Below are 16,755 nucleotides of genomic sequence, written 5' to 3' on the forward strand. Positions count from 1 at the left end.
TACAGTATATGCAACCAACATTGCGGGATGCATGAAATATGTAACCATTTTTTTTCGTTTGACCCCCGGTCCATGCCCCCAGTGAGGGGGACTTCCGGGTCACAAGGGTCAAAATAGGGGAAACATTTTTTAATAGAAATTTGATATCAGGTCATTCATCATGGAACTTTTTGAGATCTTTCAACGTTGCTTTGGGTGGGAAGCATGGGGATTTCCGATGGAGTGCCATCGACGTCGCTCCAGTTACCCCTTGTCACCTCATTTTTCAATAAGCTGAGAATGTTATAAACAAAAGAGGTTTATCTGTAGATTTGAAAAAAAAGACACGATGTAAACAAAGCTTACCTCTGTCTTGCGGTAGCCAACGCATTGAATTATAGGTTTGATGAGCAGCATCCATGGCACACAGATCAGGGCAAGGATGACCAGGAAATACTGAACCTCAACCTGCACGTGCATAAACAGAGGACGAAAACACATCCATTTGTGTGCCTGACCAGTGGAGATTAATCTCAACACTTAGATCAAAGCAATTAGCCTCTTACTACCTTAAACACACCTGCTTGGTCCACTTCCATGACCGCATGACACGGCTAAGGAAGGCAGAATCAGTCTCTTTTGTTTAACGATGGCGAAAAACACACATTTCACTTACTTATAATAACAACAAATCGAACATTAAGGAAAATGTTCTTCAAAAGAATGATCTTTCTCAATCAATATACCGACATATCTCCAAGTTCGTCTCTGAATTATTTGGCCTGGGTATATATATATAAAAAAATAACCACCTTTAGAGGCCATTTTTCCCCGCAAAGCGGGGGTTGGCCTTTTTCGGGCACTGTGGTTGTTGTTGTTTTTTGGTCCCCTTTTTGAAGCAATGTTTTACGGCCGGATGCCCTTCCTGCCGCCAACCCTTTTTGTCGCCTTTTACGACAAGCAGGGAATTACCAGTGAACTGGTACTCAATTAGCCGACCTCGGAAGGATGACAGGCTGAGTCAACCCCCCTGGCGTTAATTCAGCGATCGACCGGGATTCGAACCCAGGATCCTAGGATCCTAAGCCGGTACCCTCGCCGCTAGCCCAACACCAGGGTGTTGACAAAACAAGATGAGGCTACAAACTTGCAATACACACAAAAGCAGTGGTTGCAACATATCATTGGTTCACGAGTTATCAAGTGACTACTATATTCGTCATGTGTGTGCGTCTGTCTGTCTGTGTGTCTGTCTGTCCGCAGCATAACTATCCGATGATATCATCCGATCTTGATGAAACTTGGGTGGGAGGTTGATATCATGATCTAGTTGTGTCCTGCCTAGAGTGGGCGTATTGCGCCCATTGTGGGCGGAGCCACGCCTGAAAAATATGTCTTTTGAGGGGGTAATCGAGTTCAAGCTTCATCTTCTCTGAGGGGTTTCGTGGAATCTGAGAGGGGTTTCGATATTTGGTTAGCCCAATGTCATGTGTCTAGCCCTACGTAGCTCGATTTTTCATTTTTTTTTTCATTTCATTTTTCACCAATTTTTTGGTATTGTGGAGCTAACTAACCTCATAACTGATTATACATTATTTTCTATCTCATTTCAAGGTAAGTAACCTTCGTTTTGACATTTCCAGGCCTGGCCTGTCTGGGCCTGTTTCAGTTATAGTCCGTCCTTTGTCATTGAATACCACTCGCTCGTGAACCATCATCGTCTCCTGACTTGTCATCATTATTATTCATTCCTTGAAGTGAGCTGTCCCACCTAAGTCTATATAGACTAAAAAAATCGATATAGACCCACAGAAATTTTTTATATGTTCACATCATTCATCTTTGAATAATCTCGCTGGTGTACCAAACAATGTGGGTGGAATGGCTGATGCCAACGGTGCAATCGACACCAGCCTCACAGCCACGTTCATTCTATATTTTCACATCATTCAGCCTTGAATAACCCTGCATTTATTTTCCAGATGTACCGAACAATGTGTGTGGAATTTCCAACGCGCAAGTGCCGATACCGGAAGGAAATTCAGACAGAGTAGTGGAATAGATGTACACCAACACTTTGACCTTCCCCCATCTCCACACCCCCAAGATCCCCACAATCCCACATGGAGCAGTCAGCTTCTAAACCTCTTTTTTAAAAACAGTCGGCCATTGGGTACCAATACCCTGGATAATTAATTATAAATTAACTTTAATTGGGAAGCAATACAAACCACGGATCAATAAGAATAAAAGTAACCGCACCCACCCAGTAAATCACCAGAAAGTACATAAAACCTTGACCAGTCTCACCTGTGCTCCGTATATGATGACATCCTCGTTGTTGAACATGAACATGTTGATGAATGCAATAAGCAGGCTCGGGGCGTCTTTAGACATATACGACGTGTAAGCGATCCACTTGTAGATTATCAATACCACGAGGTATCCAAAAAGAGCCATAATGAAAATAATCTCAGGCAGAAACTGGCAGAAAATGTTCACTTTGTTTTTGAAGTACCTGCAATGTAACAATGCACAGCAAAGTTACCAAATGTAGATAGTATTAGTAGTGCAGTACTGCACATCTTTTTGACTTCCTTCGTTATTCTACCTGGATACCTAGAAAGTGTTATTCTTGAGTAGGGCCACCATTTGGCATCATTCCAACTGTGACATCATGTAATGACGAACATCATTTAATAAATGTTTTTGAAATGTTTTTCTTTTCTGTAAAAAAAAAAAAAAAAAAAGTTTATTTTTTGTCAAAAATTTTTTTGGGAAAATGTAATTTTTTTGCAAATGTTTTTTATTGTAAAAATATGTATTTTATTTTTAAAAAAACATTTTTTGTTAATGTTTTTTTGGTAAATCTGATGTTTTTTTCATCATGTAATAAAAAAGGAGGTTAATCCATTGCATGATGACCATGAATAATCAGGGCAAATTAAATAACAGCCTGTGCTGCTGGATTTATCATTGCAACAACAGATAGTTTAAAAATAATATCACTCAAAATCACCCAAAAGACATTGATATCGCCACAGAAGATTCCCCCTAAATTCAGCCATCTTCCAAAATCAATATACCGACAAATATGGCAAGTTCAGCATAAATGGATATAAAGATACTCAGAGTACACTGGGAGAATATGTGCTTCCTCATGGAGCCACCACTCATACCCAAGGAAGTTCGAACCATACACGCATGACGCAGAGATACTTTGGACATTCTCCATTTTCTCATCCTTGTGCGTGCATGCTCAAATGAATGAAACACAATTCATCGGATCCTTTCGTTCAAGCACATCAGCAGTACAACCTCCTTGCTTTTTACATCATGCAGCGACATCATGCAGACACCCGTCGCAAGTCAATAACTTGCAGTTCGCACAACGGTCTTCAACTGTGGTTGGTGCATTAACGAACAGGAGTTTCCTTGCGAGGAGCTTCAAAGCAGGAGGCCATTAGTCCCACATCAAGCCTGTGCAATGGCTGCTAACAAAACGTTGTTTTCCCATGCTCTATCCTTTATAATTGCTGAGCGTCAAGCAAAGAAGCAGCACGTACCATTTTTAAAGTCCGATTCAGCCATGGTTTGAACCACCGTCTTCCCAGACTCAAAGCGGATACTCCAATCAGTACAACTTTGAAAAAAGGTCTGGGTAAAAGCTTTTTCAATGATGTTCCTCGAGAAGCGTTTCCTGCATTTAATATTTCTATCATGTGAGCGACTCAAGGATCTCGATTCTGTTTTAAAAGTCGAAATAAAAAAGCCTTCTCGAAATACAAGCAATCCTTCCAACACATATTCAATCCATCATCAAATATATATATTTCACAGAAAGCATAGATGCTTTCACAACAGTTTCCGTTGGTCACTAATTTCCTCTTTTGTCCTTGATTATGCATTTTAATGGCTGATGCCTAGAGCAATCAGAATAATCGGCCGCTAATTAAAAATAAAAATAAACCCACGAGATGAAAAGTCTGTTAATCATAACACCCGGTTCAATGCGGGCTGCGATCGTGACCCTTTTAAATACTGTCATACTATATATTTTCCCCCATTTCCTGGCATGCTGCTTGCAATTGTGTTGCTGCCACAGTCTTGTAGAGCTGCAGGGATCACGGCACATCACGTGATCAACTCATTTGCATCCCTCCTTCGGGACATCAAATCCAATTAGGCAAACCGTTAAACTTAAAAATTTCTTCATTAAGCTGTAGGTCATGTGTGAGCTCCTTTGGCAGGTATCAGAGGTGGACCTGGCTAATGCGAAGACCCAAAATATCCATCTTCTTTTATTTTTATTTTTGTAGGTTTTTGTTTTGAGAATCAAGTTGTGATGTTTACAAACTTGCACAAGCAGGGTAAGGGATTTGATGCACCGATACTGTATGATGTCAAACGCTGGTGATTTATTTTTTACTGCGCATATTAATTTCTGTCTCACGCAGAGCTTGTGTGGAAGTGATGGCGGGTGGGCTTAACTGTTGACAGGAATGTTGTAAACCAACTTTGACACCCTCTGCACATTATTCTGTAATGCTGTTCTTTTTAGGTAATGGAGGAAGCGAGGGGAATGGATACGAGGGAAGAAACCGATCAACAGGGGATCAACAGCACAGCAGGCCGAGTGTCCTACAGTATCAACTCGACATTCAATACATGAGCAGAAATACAACAAGTATGGGACAGTAATGCACACAACAAGTATGGGACTGCAGTACAACAAGCTGCAGTAATGCACACAATTATGTTTTACAATGACATCACAGTCAGAAACAATAAGCGGCCACAATTTATCTAATCAGCAGAGCTAGGGTTATTTAAATGGCGCAGCAAAGCTTGGATCTGCACACAGGTTTGAACCAAAACCGGGATTGGAGGCAACATAGTCGAAGGTTGCGCATACTTTGACAAGGCGATTGAACCCAATTCTGACAATATTCTTTTTTTTCTTTTTTTTGTACACAAGATCGAGGCTCGTGTAAGAGCAAGCACATTGAACATGAAAACATACACAGACACATAAAACATGCAATGAAGGGAGGGGGAGACAAGATGGGGAGAGAGGGGGAAGCACACAAGTACAACATTTGAGAGCAGGGACATCGGGAGATCTGTGGGAGGAAGAGGACTTGGGGCGAGGGAAGGGGGGTGGGGGGTGGGGGTGGGAGAGTAAAAAAAACAAAAACATATGGACACTGCTATGACTTCCAGGAAAGAAGTCGGTATTTCAGAAAAGTCGGGTGGCTAAAGGTGGCTTTTTCGGTTCTTCTTCGGTGATTCGGTTCTTCGGTTCTTCTTCGGTAATTCTTCGGTGGCTAAAGCTCATTTGCCAGGGCCAGCTTGCTAACCATGATGGTGGCACAAACACGTCAATGTGAGCTGATGACATCAACTGGACAAGATTCATCTGAATTTGAGCTTGCCAAATTAACTGCATGTGCATGTGATGCTCACAAATAAAATATTCCATGGAAAACGTTAATAGAAAGGAAATTCCCCACAAAATAGCCTTTCCCGACATATCTCAGCTGATATTCTCTGGCCAGACACCAAAACTACATTTCGCCGAGTGTGATATTTAATGTACTGTATCATGATGTGCGTACCTCATATCTAAATATTCATAAATATGGTATAGAAAAGTGCAGTTTGTCGCATGACTTGCGTTACCAATTCCGTCTTGCAGAATTTTTGTGTTTTAAGCTAGAGAGGGAATAACGATAATACTGGGAAGCAGGTGCAAGAGGAAGCAGGTGTGGAACCTGTCATATCCTGGAAATGTCCATTATTGTGCCCTCCCCATGGGAACCCTCCTCTCCTTCTTTTCCATTAGTTGGGGACAGTTATAAATTAGTGTGCGTACAAGAGTGCCCAAACAGGGGAGAGATGAGCAGGACAAGAAAACAGGACAGAGAGCGACATTCTCTGGCAAGCCATTTTTCCCCACAGAATGTCTTCCACCTTGGCCCTTGCATTGGAATGATTTATGTGCTGTGAGCTCACAATGTGGATGGAGGGGGTTGGACATTAAGATATTGAAGAAAAGCAGTGGCCAACTCGGGTTCAGCCTGGCAAATTTGAGGAACGTCTTGGTGACGACTGCTTCCTAAAACCACCATCACAACCACATGTCCACACCAATGAGAAAAGCACAGGAATCCCGCTATACCCTCTAGGTGCTGTACATTGTTCCTCTTCCCTTTCTCCACCCCCCCCCCCCCCCCCCCCCACTCTGTCTTGACCTCGTAAACCCGGCTTCCCTGTTTTAGCGCAAGGTAAGATATGATCAGATTAATTATCAAAACTGTTTATCACAAGTATTTCACTTTTTGAAGGCCTTCCTTCTAGAGGTATAACGATCATGCATCGTAATCATAACAAGTCAGGAGACGACGATGGTTCACGAGCGAGCGGTATTCAATGACAAAGGACGGACTATAACCGAAACAGGCCCGGACTGGGGGATCGGGGGCCCACGTGGCAGGTGTCGGCCCCTGACATGCGGTGTACATGCCTATTTACAAAGGGCCCCAATGCGCTGCGCGCGCAGGCCTTTAAGGGCCAGCTGTACGTAATTGTGTGTGGTGCTGGCCTGGAAATGTCAAAAAGGTTACTGACCTTGAAATGAGATAGAAAAGAATGTATAATCAGTTATGAGTTTAGTTAGCGACACAATACCGACAATTCGGTTCGATTACGACAACTTTGAAAATTTGACCTTTGTGACCTTCAAAGGTCAAAGATTCTGAAATTTGTTGGAAAATTTGTATTTCATGATGTATGTGATAATATAAGATCATGTATGACATTTCACCCTATCAGGAAGCGAACAAGGTAATAAAACCATCAAAAATCGACTTTTCTCTTTAGTGACCTTGTGACCTTGACCTTGGGGCGAAAATGAAAAATCGAGCTCCGTGGGGCTAGACACATGACATTGGCCTAACCAAATACAGAAACCCCAGTCAGATTCCACCAACTCCCTCGGAGACGATGTTGCTTGAACTCAATTACCCCCTAAAAAGACATCTTTTTCGGGCGTCGCTCCGCCCACAATGGGCGCAATACGCCCACTCTAGGCAGGACACAACTAGATCATGACAGCAACCTCCTACCCAAGTTTCATCAAGATCAGATGATATCATCGGGTAGTTATGCTGCGGACAGACAGACAGACACACACCCATGACGAATATAGTGGTCACTCTGTTTGATAACTCGTGAACCAATTGCATCATTGATTCTTTTTTTCTATGTGTGTAGAGTCACGGGCAAATCCCCATCCGTACACTGTGGATTAATTAACTGTTCAGCCATTGGAGCTCAAAGAGCTCCATGATCTGGCTTGTCAGTCGTACCCGGCGTGAGAGGACTGTTGTCATATATATATATATGACAGGGTTTTATTGCCACGCCCTTGGAACCCTCTGGAACTCACCAGACGTTTCTTGCCACGCCCTATCATGCCATGCCCACCGAACTCTGGTTGGCTGTTGCCCTAACCGTCACCGCCTCTGACGCACTGCTTGTCGCGACCACACCTCGACCCTCGCGCTCCTCCCCCTTTTCAGGCCTACCTCGTGGTTACCCGACTAGTTTGAGCAAGCAAAGGGCAGCTAATGCTGCTGGAAGCCAAAGCACCACACACGGAGGGATCAGCCAAAATGGGGCACGGGATCGAGTTTGCCCATTGATGAAAATGAAGGGTGGCCGAAAAATGAAAAGGACCTAAGCTTAATTCTTTACACAACGCAGATGTCACGAGGGAAATGGCCTACTCTTACACATACTATGACATAACTAATTCTAATGGGCCTTCGTGTAGCTTGTGGACTAACTATGGGGGCAAACCTTTAACGTTTAATGATGTCATATGTACACTCTCAAAACCGCAACAATATATATACAGACTTGGCATTTAATATGGAATATTTCTTTTTCTTGACTTGGGTTTACTTTCTTAACTCAGTTTATCAATCTGGTGAGTTTCTTTTACACTTTGGTGATTTATTTGTGAAAAGAACCATGTCACTGATTGTCTGTCGCAGCAAGAAGTCAACAACAGGATTATATCACAGGTGGCGTGGCAAAATGTACGGACAGGTGCATTTGATGATTGGCTTCACAGTCGAGTATACAAGGGTTGTTGCGTTCTGTATTAGTAGAAAACAACTGCTGCATGTCTCCAAAAGTTATTGCCGCTTCCTCTGGAGATGGTCCGTCAACTCGACAATGCTGTTTGTCATTGAGTGGTGGCTTTACGAAATTACGGCATGAAACACCATGCTATTGCTCGGCAGTATGGCATCACTCAAGGTCAGGTGTCAAAGATCCTGAAACGAAATGCTCAGAGGGGTGTCCCTACTCCAATACCGAGGCCAGGACGTCCCCGCAGAACCACAAGGAGGGATGACCGCCAGCTGCACCGGTTAGTCCGCAATGGCCGTACCAAGTCAGCTAATCGGCTTACGGCTGAGTGGCAGCAACTGACAAATGTGCCTGTATCCAGAAGGCTAGTCAACCAACGACTGGTTCAAGCAGGCTATCGTGCCAGGCGTCCCCTGAGAAAGCCATGCCTGACCAGACAACACCGCCAGCGCCGATTGCAGTGGGCCAGAGAGCACCGTCAATGGCAGCCCAGGACACTGGAATCACGTGATCTTCAGTGACGAGTCTAGATTTCTGGTCTATCGTCAAGATGGTCACGTCCGAGTGTGCAGGCAAGTGCATGAAGCCTACAACAAAGATTGTATAGTGCCAAGAGTCCAAGCTGGAGGTGGTGGGGTGACCGTTTGGGCTGCTTTTCATGCAGGGGGCAAAACTGACCTGGTTGTTCTGAATGGAAACCTGAACCAGTTCAAGTACAGGGCCATTCTGGAAGAAACATTGCTTCCATTTGTTCGTGCAGCCTTTCGAGGAAACTTTGTCTTCGAAGATGACAATGCACGGCCTCATCGTGCTCGCATGATCCAACACTTTCTTGCTGACCGTGGTGGAGAGCATATGGAGTGGCCTGCCATGTCCCCAGATATGAATCCGATAGAGAACTTGTGGGCAGAATTAACGCGTCAAATCGACAACTTGGACCAGCAGCCTGCCTCTGTGCGTGAATTGCACCAGGCTATTGTAACTGCATGGCAAGCGATTCCTGTCCAAACCTTGGCAAATCTCGTGAACAGCATGCCTCAACGTGTACGTGCTCTCCTGAATGCTCGTGGGGGTTACACGAAGTACTGAATTGTAATTTTACTGTCCGTAATCCCAGTCGTAATTTAACGTTTGTTTTTGTTTAAAAAAATTTGGCTAATGTGCAAAATAAAGAGATACTTCTGGAAAACGTACAGAAGTTTAACACAGTACTGTCCATGAATTGAGTTCGATATCAGTTTACATCACTTTCAAGGATCAATTTATTTGTTTCAAAATGTTAAATGTGGTTTTTGTTTCTTTTAAAGGTCACATTAACAAAATCTAGAATAATTTCAACATCATTCCAATGAACTTTTGGTTCTAAGACATCTTGAAAAGTAAGTTCACCCCCACAAAAAAAATATTCCATATTAAATGCCAAGTCTGTATGTATGTATGTATGAGACAGACAGAGAGAGACAGACAGAGAGACAGAGAGAGACAGAGAGAGAGACAGAGAGAGATAGAGAGAGACAGAGAGAGACAGACAGAGAGAGACAGACAGAGAGAGACAGACAGAGAGAGACAGACAGAGAGAGACAGACAGAGAGAGACAGACAGAGAGAGACAGACAGAGAGAGAGACAGAGAGAGACAGAGAGAGAGACAGAGAGAGAGACAGAGAGAGATACAGAGAGAGACAGAGAGAGACAGAGAGAGAGACAGAGAGAGAGACAGAGAGAGATACAGAGAGAGATACAGAGAGAGACAGAGAGACAGAGAGAGACAGAGAGACAGAGAGACAGAGATGGCACGAACTGCATATTACGTGTGCCACATCCCAGTCCCCCGATATATCTGTAACGTCCGCTCGTGGTCAACGATGACGCGGCGCGCTGCCGGCCTGCTCCCTTCAACACCCCGGCACGAGTCGGGACCGGACGAGGAGCCTGACCATTTGCCTGGATCTTCCTTCCTACCACTACCCTTTCGTGTAAGTCCGTTTGTGTTGTCCTGGGCGTGATATTTAAGAGTGTATAAGATTGCCCTGTGTCCTTTTGCTCCTCTGCTTGTACATTCTTTTCCTTTCGCTTCCTCTTTTATTGTACAGTGTAGTAATAAATCATATTTGTTCTTCCCTTTACTTTGGTTTCCTCTCGTCTGATCGTCTTCGTGATTTCCCCATTGAGTACCGGTGGCACGATTAGAACCGCTCAGAATCGGGTTAGTCTTTTTGTTAACGGTCCGAGTCGCAGCTCGCTTCGCTCGGCGTATCCATTAACGCTGCGGCCCGGGTGGGAGTTATCTCCTCGCTTACGGTCGGTACTAGTAAGCAGGTATTTGGGACTGCATTGACCAATGACCCTGGCTACTACCGACCGGAAGTGACGTCATAATTTCCAGGATCGGAGACGGCCAGCTTAAAAGACAAGGGGACTAACCCCCCCCCCCCCCCCCTGGTAACGGGAGTGCCGTACCCCGGATCCGCAACAATTGGTGTCAGGAGTGGGATTTGGGACCCGAACCAAATTTTAATCCATCTAAAAAATAAAAAAAAATTAGTCAAAATTTCGAGCGGACAAAATTATTTTTAACATCCAAATTAAAATCGTGCCATGGATACCCAAGGCGATCGGATGCCGGTAGGGGAGAATGAGGAGATAGAAGAGGGGTTAGAATTAACCCAGGACCCCAGGGAAGAGGTGGGAGAAATGGAAGAGGAGGTTGAAGAGGGTGTAGCAGTGGGGGTTGCAGGCATACAAAATGGCGGCGCTGCGCACGTGGCCGCGGCAGCCGAGCCTGCGGCGCCAGTGGACTGGGGCCTATTTGTGACCCACATGATGGCCTTTATGGTCAAAACAGAAGATAGCTTCAAGGGATTGGAAAATAGAATGGGGGAGCAATGGGGAAGTGAAATTGGGGGGCTAGAAGCCAAATTTGGGGGGTTAAGAGGCAAATAGGAGGGATTCGGAAGCAAAGTAGGGGACCAATTGGAGGACATAAATGGCCAAGCCAAAGAAATTAACGAGGGGCTAGCGAGGGACAAGGCCACGTATGAGACAAAGGAATTGGAGAGGGAGGTTAACCGCAGGTTGAGCGAGGGGGTCGCATTTGTGCACGACGAGGTAACGCGGCTAGAGGAGCGCGGGTTGAGTGAGTTGGAGCAAGGCATGGTCACGTGGACGGGTCTAGAAATCGCGACCCGGGGTATGGAAAAGCCAACGGCCGCAGAATTAAAAGAAAAAAATTTGAGCGCGTCGGCGGTCGTTGGGCTGGAAAAAGAAATTAAAACCGAACAAATAGTGGAAATTGGGGCGGAAGAGACGGACTTAGAAAAGCACTCGCGGCAGGAAAGGATGGAAAATGTACAAAGTCTGTGCTCACATCATGATGCCGTACTTATTAACCCGAATAAAGATTTGCAGGTGTTGGAGCGGGGAGGAAGAAGAATCCCGAAGGTGACTCGGGCTGTATATAGTGCAAAGAGGTTTTGCGGAAAGGTGTTCAGCGCAAAAAGAATTTTTGTGTGCTTGGGATTCCAGCGTACCGCGGGCGTTTGTGGGAGGTCCGTGGTGCGCTGTGTGAGTGGAAATGGCGCGCGTATGCGAATGGCGCCAGAGCGCGAGTGTGTTACCGAGTGTGAGGAAGAGTGCACGACAGAATATGGAAGTGAAACCGAGAGCGAGGGAGAATGCACGACAGAGTGTGATAGTGGGAGTGATTGTGACACGGAGAGTGAGTTGGTTGTGGCGAGTGAGAAAGAATGCACACCTGGAATGGTTGAGCGTGTGCGAGGAGGCACACCTGAGTTGGTGGTGGAACGCGTGATTGGGTGTGCAACGAGGGATTGCACACCCATGAGTAGGTGTGCGTTGAATGGGTGGATGCAAGAGTGCACCCCCATGAGTGGTACGGAGTACGTACCAAGGGAGAGTGCGCAAGACGGTGCGTGAGAGAGGTGTGTTACGAAGTGTGTAACAGAGTGTGCGAATGGTAGAATGGATGCGCAAGAATGTGCGTGAGTAGAATTGCGTGGGATGTACGAAAAGCGTTGGCACACCTGGATGTGTGAGTAACGAAAGGAACGCATGGTGTGAGCATGCGAGGGAAGCATCGACGTTGACCGGGACAGCGTTCAGGCCGAAGTTTAGCTGACGCGAGCTCTCGGTCCGTGACGGGCTTTGTGTGCTGCGGGAGCCGGCCGGGATCGTAGTTGCGTCGCTCCTGCTCGGAGCATCGTGCACGATTCGGGCCGGGCTCCGCCCTGCACGGTCAATTCCGCGCTTTGCCAGGCAAAGCGGGCGGCCCGGTTCGAGGGGAAGGAGGAGGGGTCGGAGCAGCGCCCCCTTGTGGTGGCGGCGCTCCAGCCGGGCAAGGCTGGGCCATCGCGCTTGGGAGCGCAAGGCCTTGCTCCGGGATTGTGCTTGGAGCCTTGGCCCGACAAAACCTCCTCCCCTGAATCGATGCCGGACGGACCCAACCTGCAAGCGACAAACCACCCGTATTCATTGCCCGGCTTTTCGAAGCCGAGCTGTGAGAATGCATTGACGCACCGAGGCTCGTAGTATAGTGGACATTTGATGGTAGCAGTAGTGATGGCGAATGGTAGTTTTACCATTCACCTCACATGGAGCACATGAGCTATAGATTTATGGGGTTATGGCTGTGAAAACCTAGCCAGGGAGGGCTTGGTTAATGGTTAGGGATCTAGAAAATGACAATAGGTAACTGTAGATTTAAGTAGCGACATTGATACCTGTAGAGGGGACGCAGAATAGATTAGATGGATGATAACGACGAGGGAGTGCTTAGTATAAGGGAAGACGGGGAGCACGAGTTTCAGAAGGGAGTAGTTAGATTAGATGATGCAGTGTGGTTGTAGTGAGAGTGATGAGACAAGGAATTGGTATGGAAGTTCTTTGTGGTGAGCATAATGAATGGCATTGTATTGAATGAATGGCTTGCAAGGTGTGCAAGTGTAATACAGGTGTATGGAGAATGGTTGCATGGAATAGATGGTCTGGAATGAATGGAGTATGGAATGGATGGTGTGGAATGAGTAGTGTGGAATACGTGGAGTGGAGTGTATGGTGCGAAAAGGTGAGTGGGGGAAGGATGGACCCCCTTCACGAATACCCGGGGAGGGTAGTTTAAAAGTAGGTAGAGGGAGTAGGTAAATTGTCGTTGGATATTGGCATCTGTGGTGCGAGAGTAGCAGAGTACTGCTTGAGGGGTGCATTAGTGGATTGAAATTGGCTGGGCGTGTGGCCTGCTAGTACGTATGGTTAAATGGGCACTCCGCCACTGTTAGTCTGTCGGCCAGGTGAGGCCGCAGGTAGGCTCTGGGAGCCAGTTAGTGTTCAATGGGGCCCGAGGATCCGGAGGACGGACCCGGGTAGCCCGATGCCAGAGAGGGCGGTAGGGGGTGAGAGCGCCAAAGGGCTTTCCCCAGGTAGGTTAGGGTGAGGAGCAGGTAAGCTCGAGAGGCAACTACAGTGGCGCAGGTGTGCAGGTGAGCGGACCTGCTGGGAGAGCCACATGACCCAGCCCGGAAATTGTGCGAGGGCACAGGGAGTAGAATCGGGGGAGTGAGACCCCAAATTGGTGAGCACCACGGTATGTTCAATGGGAGTTCGGTTCTTAGAACCACATAGAGTAAAAATGGCCAATGGTTTTGCAGGGAAAGACCCCGGGTAGTGTAAAGTGTGTTAAAGTCATTTAGAAGGTCGTTAGGATTGAAAGTCTCTTCGCACCATCCGCATCCACTCACCAAGGTGACAGGACTCCACACCACAGTTTTTTGCAAATGTCTGGGATGTAAAACGCATCATGACGTGGGGGTGACATTGTGCTTGTGATTCCATCTCTTCCTCCTTAGGAGGGATTGATGAGGAATTGGGATTGATGGCAAATTTGGTTTAGAGGGATTGATGACGAATTTGGTATTAGGGGAGATATGGGGAAGACAGGACGTAGAGACGAATTTGTAAATTGTGTAAATATGGGGTAGGGGCAAGGGTAGGTTAGGTGACGGGGGGGGGGGGGGGGGGGGGTGGGACGTACACTACGGATGAGCTTTCTCCGCTCGCTCTCCAGTGCACCTCACCTTGCATTGCCTTGTTTTTAATGTGTACTCTTGCGGCCTTGCCCCGCTGCTTTGCTTGTCTTCCTTCCCCCACTCACGGACTTGTTTATTTTGGGCCCGGGGGGAGTGCGCAGGTGCCCGCAGCTGTGCGCCCGCACCCTCACTGCTTGCCTGCCTGGACCGGTACACCACTTTATGGACCACACGTTTTTGTGGCCGAGCACCACTTTATGGCCCACAGGTTGTGGCCTGGCACCTCTGCTGGGGACCGGCCATTGTGGCCAGTGGAAATCTTGCTTGTGGATCACGGTTGAGGTGGCACCTAAGCCATGCAGATGGACCACCCTTCCCTGCTGGCCGTAATTTTTTTAAAAATGGACGCAGTTTGTACCTTTTCTTTTAATTGCTAAATAGGCAGTAATTTGAGCTTTCTCCGCTAAATGCTAAATAGGAAGAGATTTCCTTTTCAAAATCTCTCTGACTCTCTTGAAAATCCTCTCTATCTCTTTGCTGACGACTCTACTCTCTGTCGCTCCATTCCTCATCCCTCAGATCGGCAGTCTGCAGCCTCCTCACTCTCTGCAGACCTGGACAAAATCACAGACTGGGCAAATAAATGGAACATGTCTTTCAATCCTGATAAATCTCACACTCTTACGATGTCTCTCCGAAAAGACCGACTGGAAAACCCTCCCATCCACTTTCTGAATAATCCTCTCCAAGAAGTTCTGTCACTCAAGCTTTTGGGCCTCACTATTTGCCATGATCTTTCCTGGGAAAACCACATTTCAAATCTTGCCTCCAAAGCCAGTCGCCGACTGGGCATCCTCCGTCGTGCGAAGTCCTTCCTTGGCACACCTGAGCTCCTCACCACATACAAGGCTTTCATCCGCAGCTCTATGGAATAATGCTCTCCCCTCTGGTCTGGTGCTCCTGCCTCACACCTAGCCCGTCTTCACGCTGTTGAAACCAAAGCGTTCAGAATCATTGGAATCTCCCGCGATGAAGCTAACTCCAAGGGCCTTTCACTCACTCACCGCAGGCAGGTTGGTGGTCTTTCCGTCTTCTACCGACTCCTCTCTGGCCTTGCCCCGCCAGCCCTCTCTGGGCTCTGTCCCCTAAATATTCCTACAGGTCGCACAAGATCTGCCTGCAACCCTCTTATGGTTAAATTGCCAAAATCAAGACTTTCTGCTCACCTTCACTCCTTCATTCCTCTTTTCTCCCGCCTCTGGAACAAACTCCCTCACTCTCTTCAATCCCACTCCACCCTCCAGGTCTTTAAAACAGCTGTTCACCACCATCTCTTATCCTCCCCCATCCAAAACCTTGATCTTTTCTACCCCCGCTAATTTCGGTCCCCTTGTGTTTTATACCTCTCCCCCCCACCCCATCCCCTTCCCACGCCTCCTGCCCCCAAGCCCTCTCCCTCCCACACTTCTCCCTGCTCTCAAATGTTGTGGTTGTGTGCTTCCCCTTCTCTCCCCATCTTGTCTTCCGCTCCCTCTTTTTGTATATTTTGTTTGTCTGGTTGATTTGTTTGTGAAATAAATGTTAGCTCTTTCACGAGCCTCGATTCAGTATACAAAAAAAAAAAAAAAAAAAAAAAAAAAAACGTATCAAGACAACCAGAACCAGCGGCCCAGCGGAGAAGACGTCACAAGGCATCATTTTATTATTGTTTGAAATGTGTTGACTATGCATTTTCATGCTTGATGCATTTTTGGTGATGGCGCTTATTGGTGCTTATTGGTGCTTTTCATGCATTTTGTTCATTGGTGCTTGTGGTATGGTGTATCGGTACAGTGCAGTGCATGGCATGACCTTTCCTCTTTTCAAAAGTTCTGCTTTTTTTTCCCGAAAAGACAGGTCCTGGGTGTAGTTTTGCAAATAATCAAAATCGTGTTCTTTGTAGATAATGCTCCCCACCGTAAATGTTTAGTTTGAAAATTAATTCCGCAATTCGGTTATTCTGTGGGCATGAGTCAGTTAGATAGAATGCAACGCAGCAGGTGGACATATCTAGTTTTTAAAATGTCGCACTCAGGGTGAGGTGAAAAGTAGAGGGTAACCACACCTGAGTGTCACACTAAGTTGAAGGTTTGTGCGGCACGGGACGTGCCTGGAGGGAGCGGCGGGTGCAGTGTTACGGTTTTTAGAACCTTCACTTTGTAAATAATAAGCCTTGTAAATAATTCCCTGTAAATATCCCCATCTTCAAAAGGTCAAAGGTCGCACCCAAGTTAGGCCATATTGCAACACGTAGGACACCACAGGACCTTCTTCAGTTATCTCATTAGTATGTGTTTCAGGTAAGGCTCTGTTTCCAATAGTTTGACTCTGTGTTGCATTAATCAAATAACCTAGGCCCCTTTTGAAATCCCCTTCATTTTGCGGCGTAGCCTCCCTCCAAAGTGTATTGCGCGTCTCTGCCAGCCACAGCGCTGGCTCCAAAAGCCATTAACCACGCGGTCAAACTGGAGAAAAAGGGGGAGGAGTTGTCGGAGCGAGGCGTGGCCCCATCAACGTGTCACGAAGGGAGGTGCCGGT

General features: G+C 46.5%; 1 protein-coding gene across 1 annotated transcript in view; it reads right to left on the reverse strand.

Annotated features, from left to right (window-relative positions):
• Positions 1 to 267: 267 nt before the first annotated feature.
• Positions 268 to 16,755, reverse strand: part of LOC137414209 (V-type proton ATPase 116 kDa subunit a 1-like) — a 20,269-nt gene continuing 3,781 nt past the window's right edge. Inside the window, exons 3-4 of the mRNA XM_078768960.1 lie at positions 2,290 to 2,497; positions 268 to 447 (exon numbers count right to left, since the gene is read on the reverse strand). Coding sequence (XP_078625086.1) covers positions 283 to 447; positions 2,290 to 2,497 — 373 coding nt within the window. The 3' untranslated portion in view covers positions 268 to 282. The remainder of the gene's footprint in view (positions 448 to 2,289; positions 2,498 to 16,755) is intronic.

This window comes from Myxine glutinosa, unplaced genomic scaffold, assembly GCF_964187855.1.
Source record: "Myxine glutinosa unplaced genomic scaffold, kmMyxGlut1.1 SCAFFOLD_765, whole genome shotgun sequence".
Taxonomy (NCBI): domain Eukaryota; kingdom Metazoa; phylum Chordata; class Myxini; order Myxiniformes; family Myxinidae; genus Myxine; species Myxine glutinosa.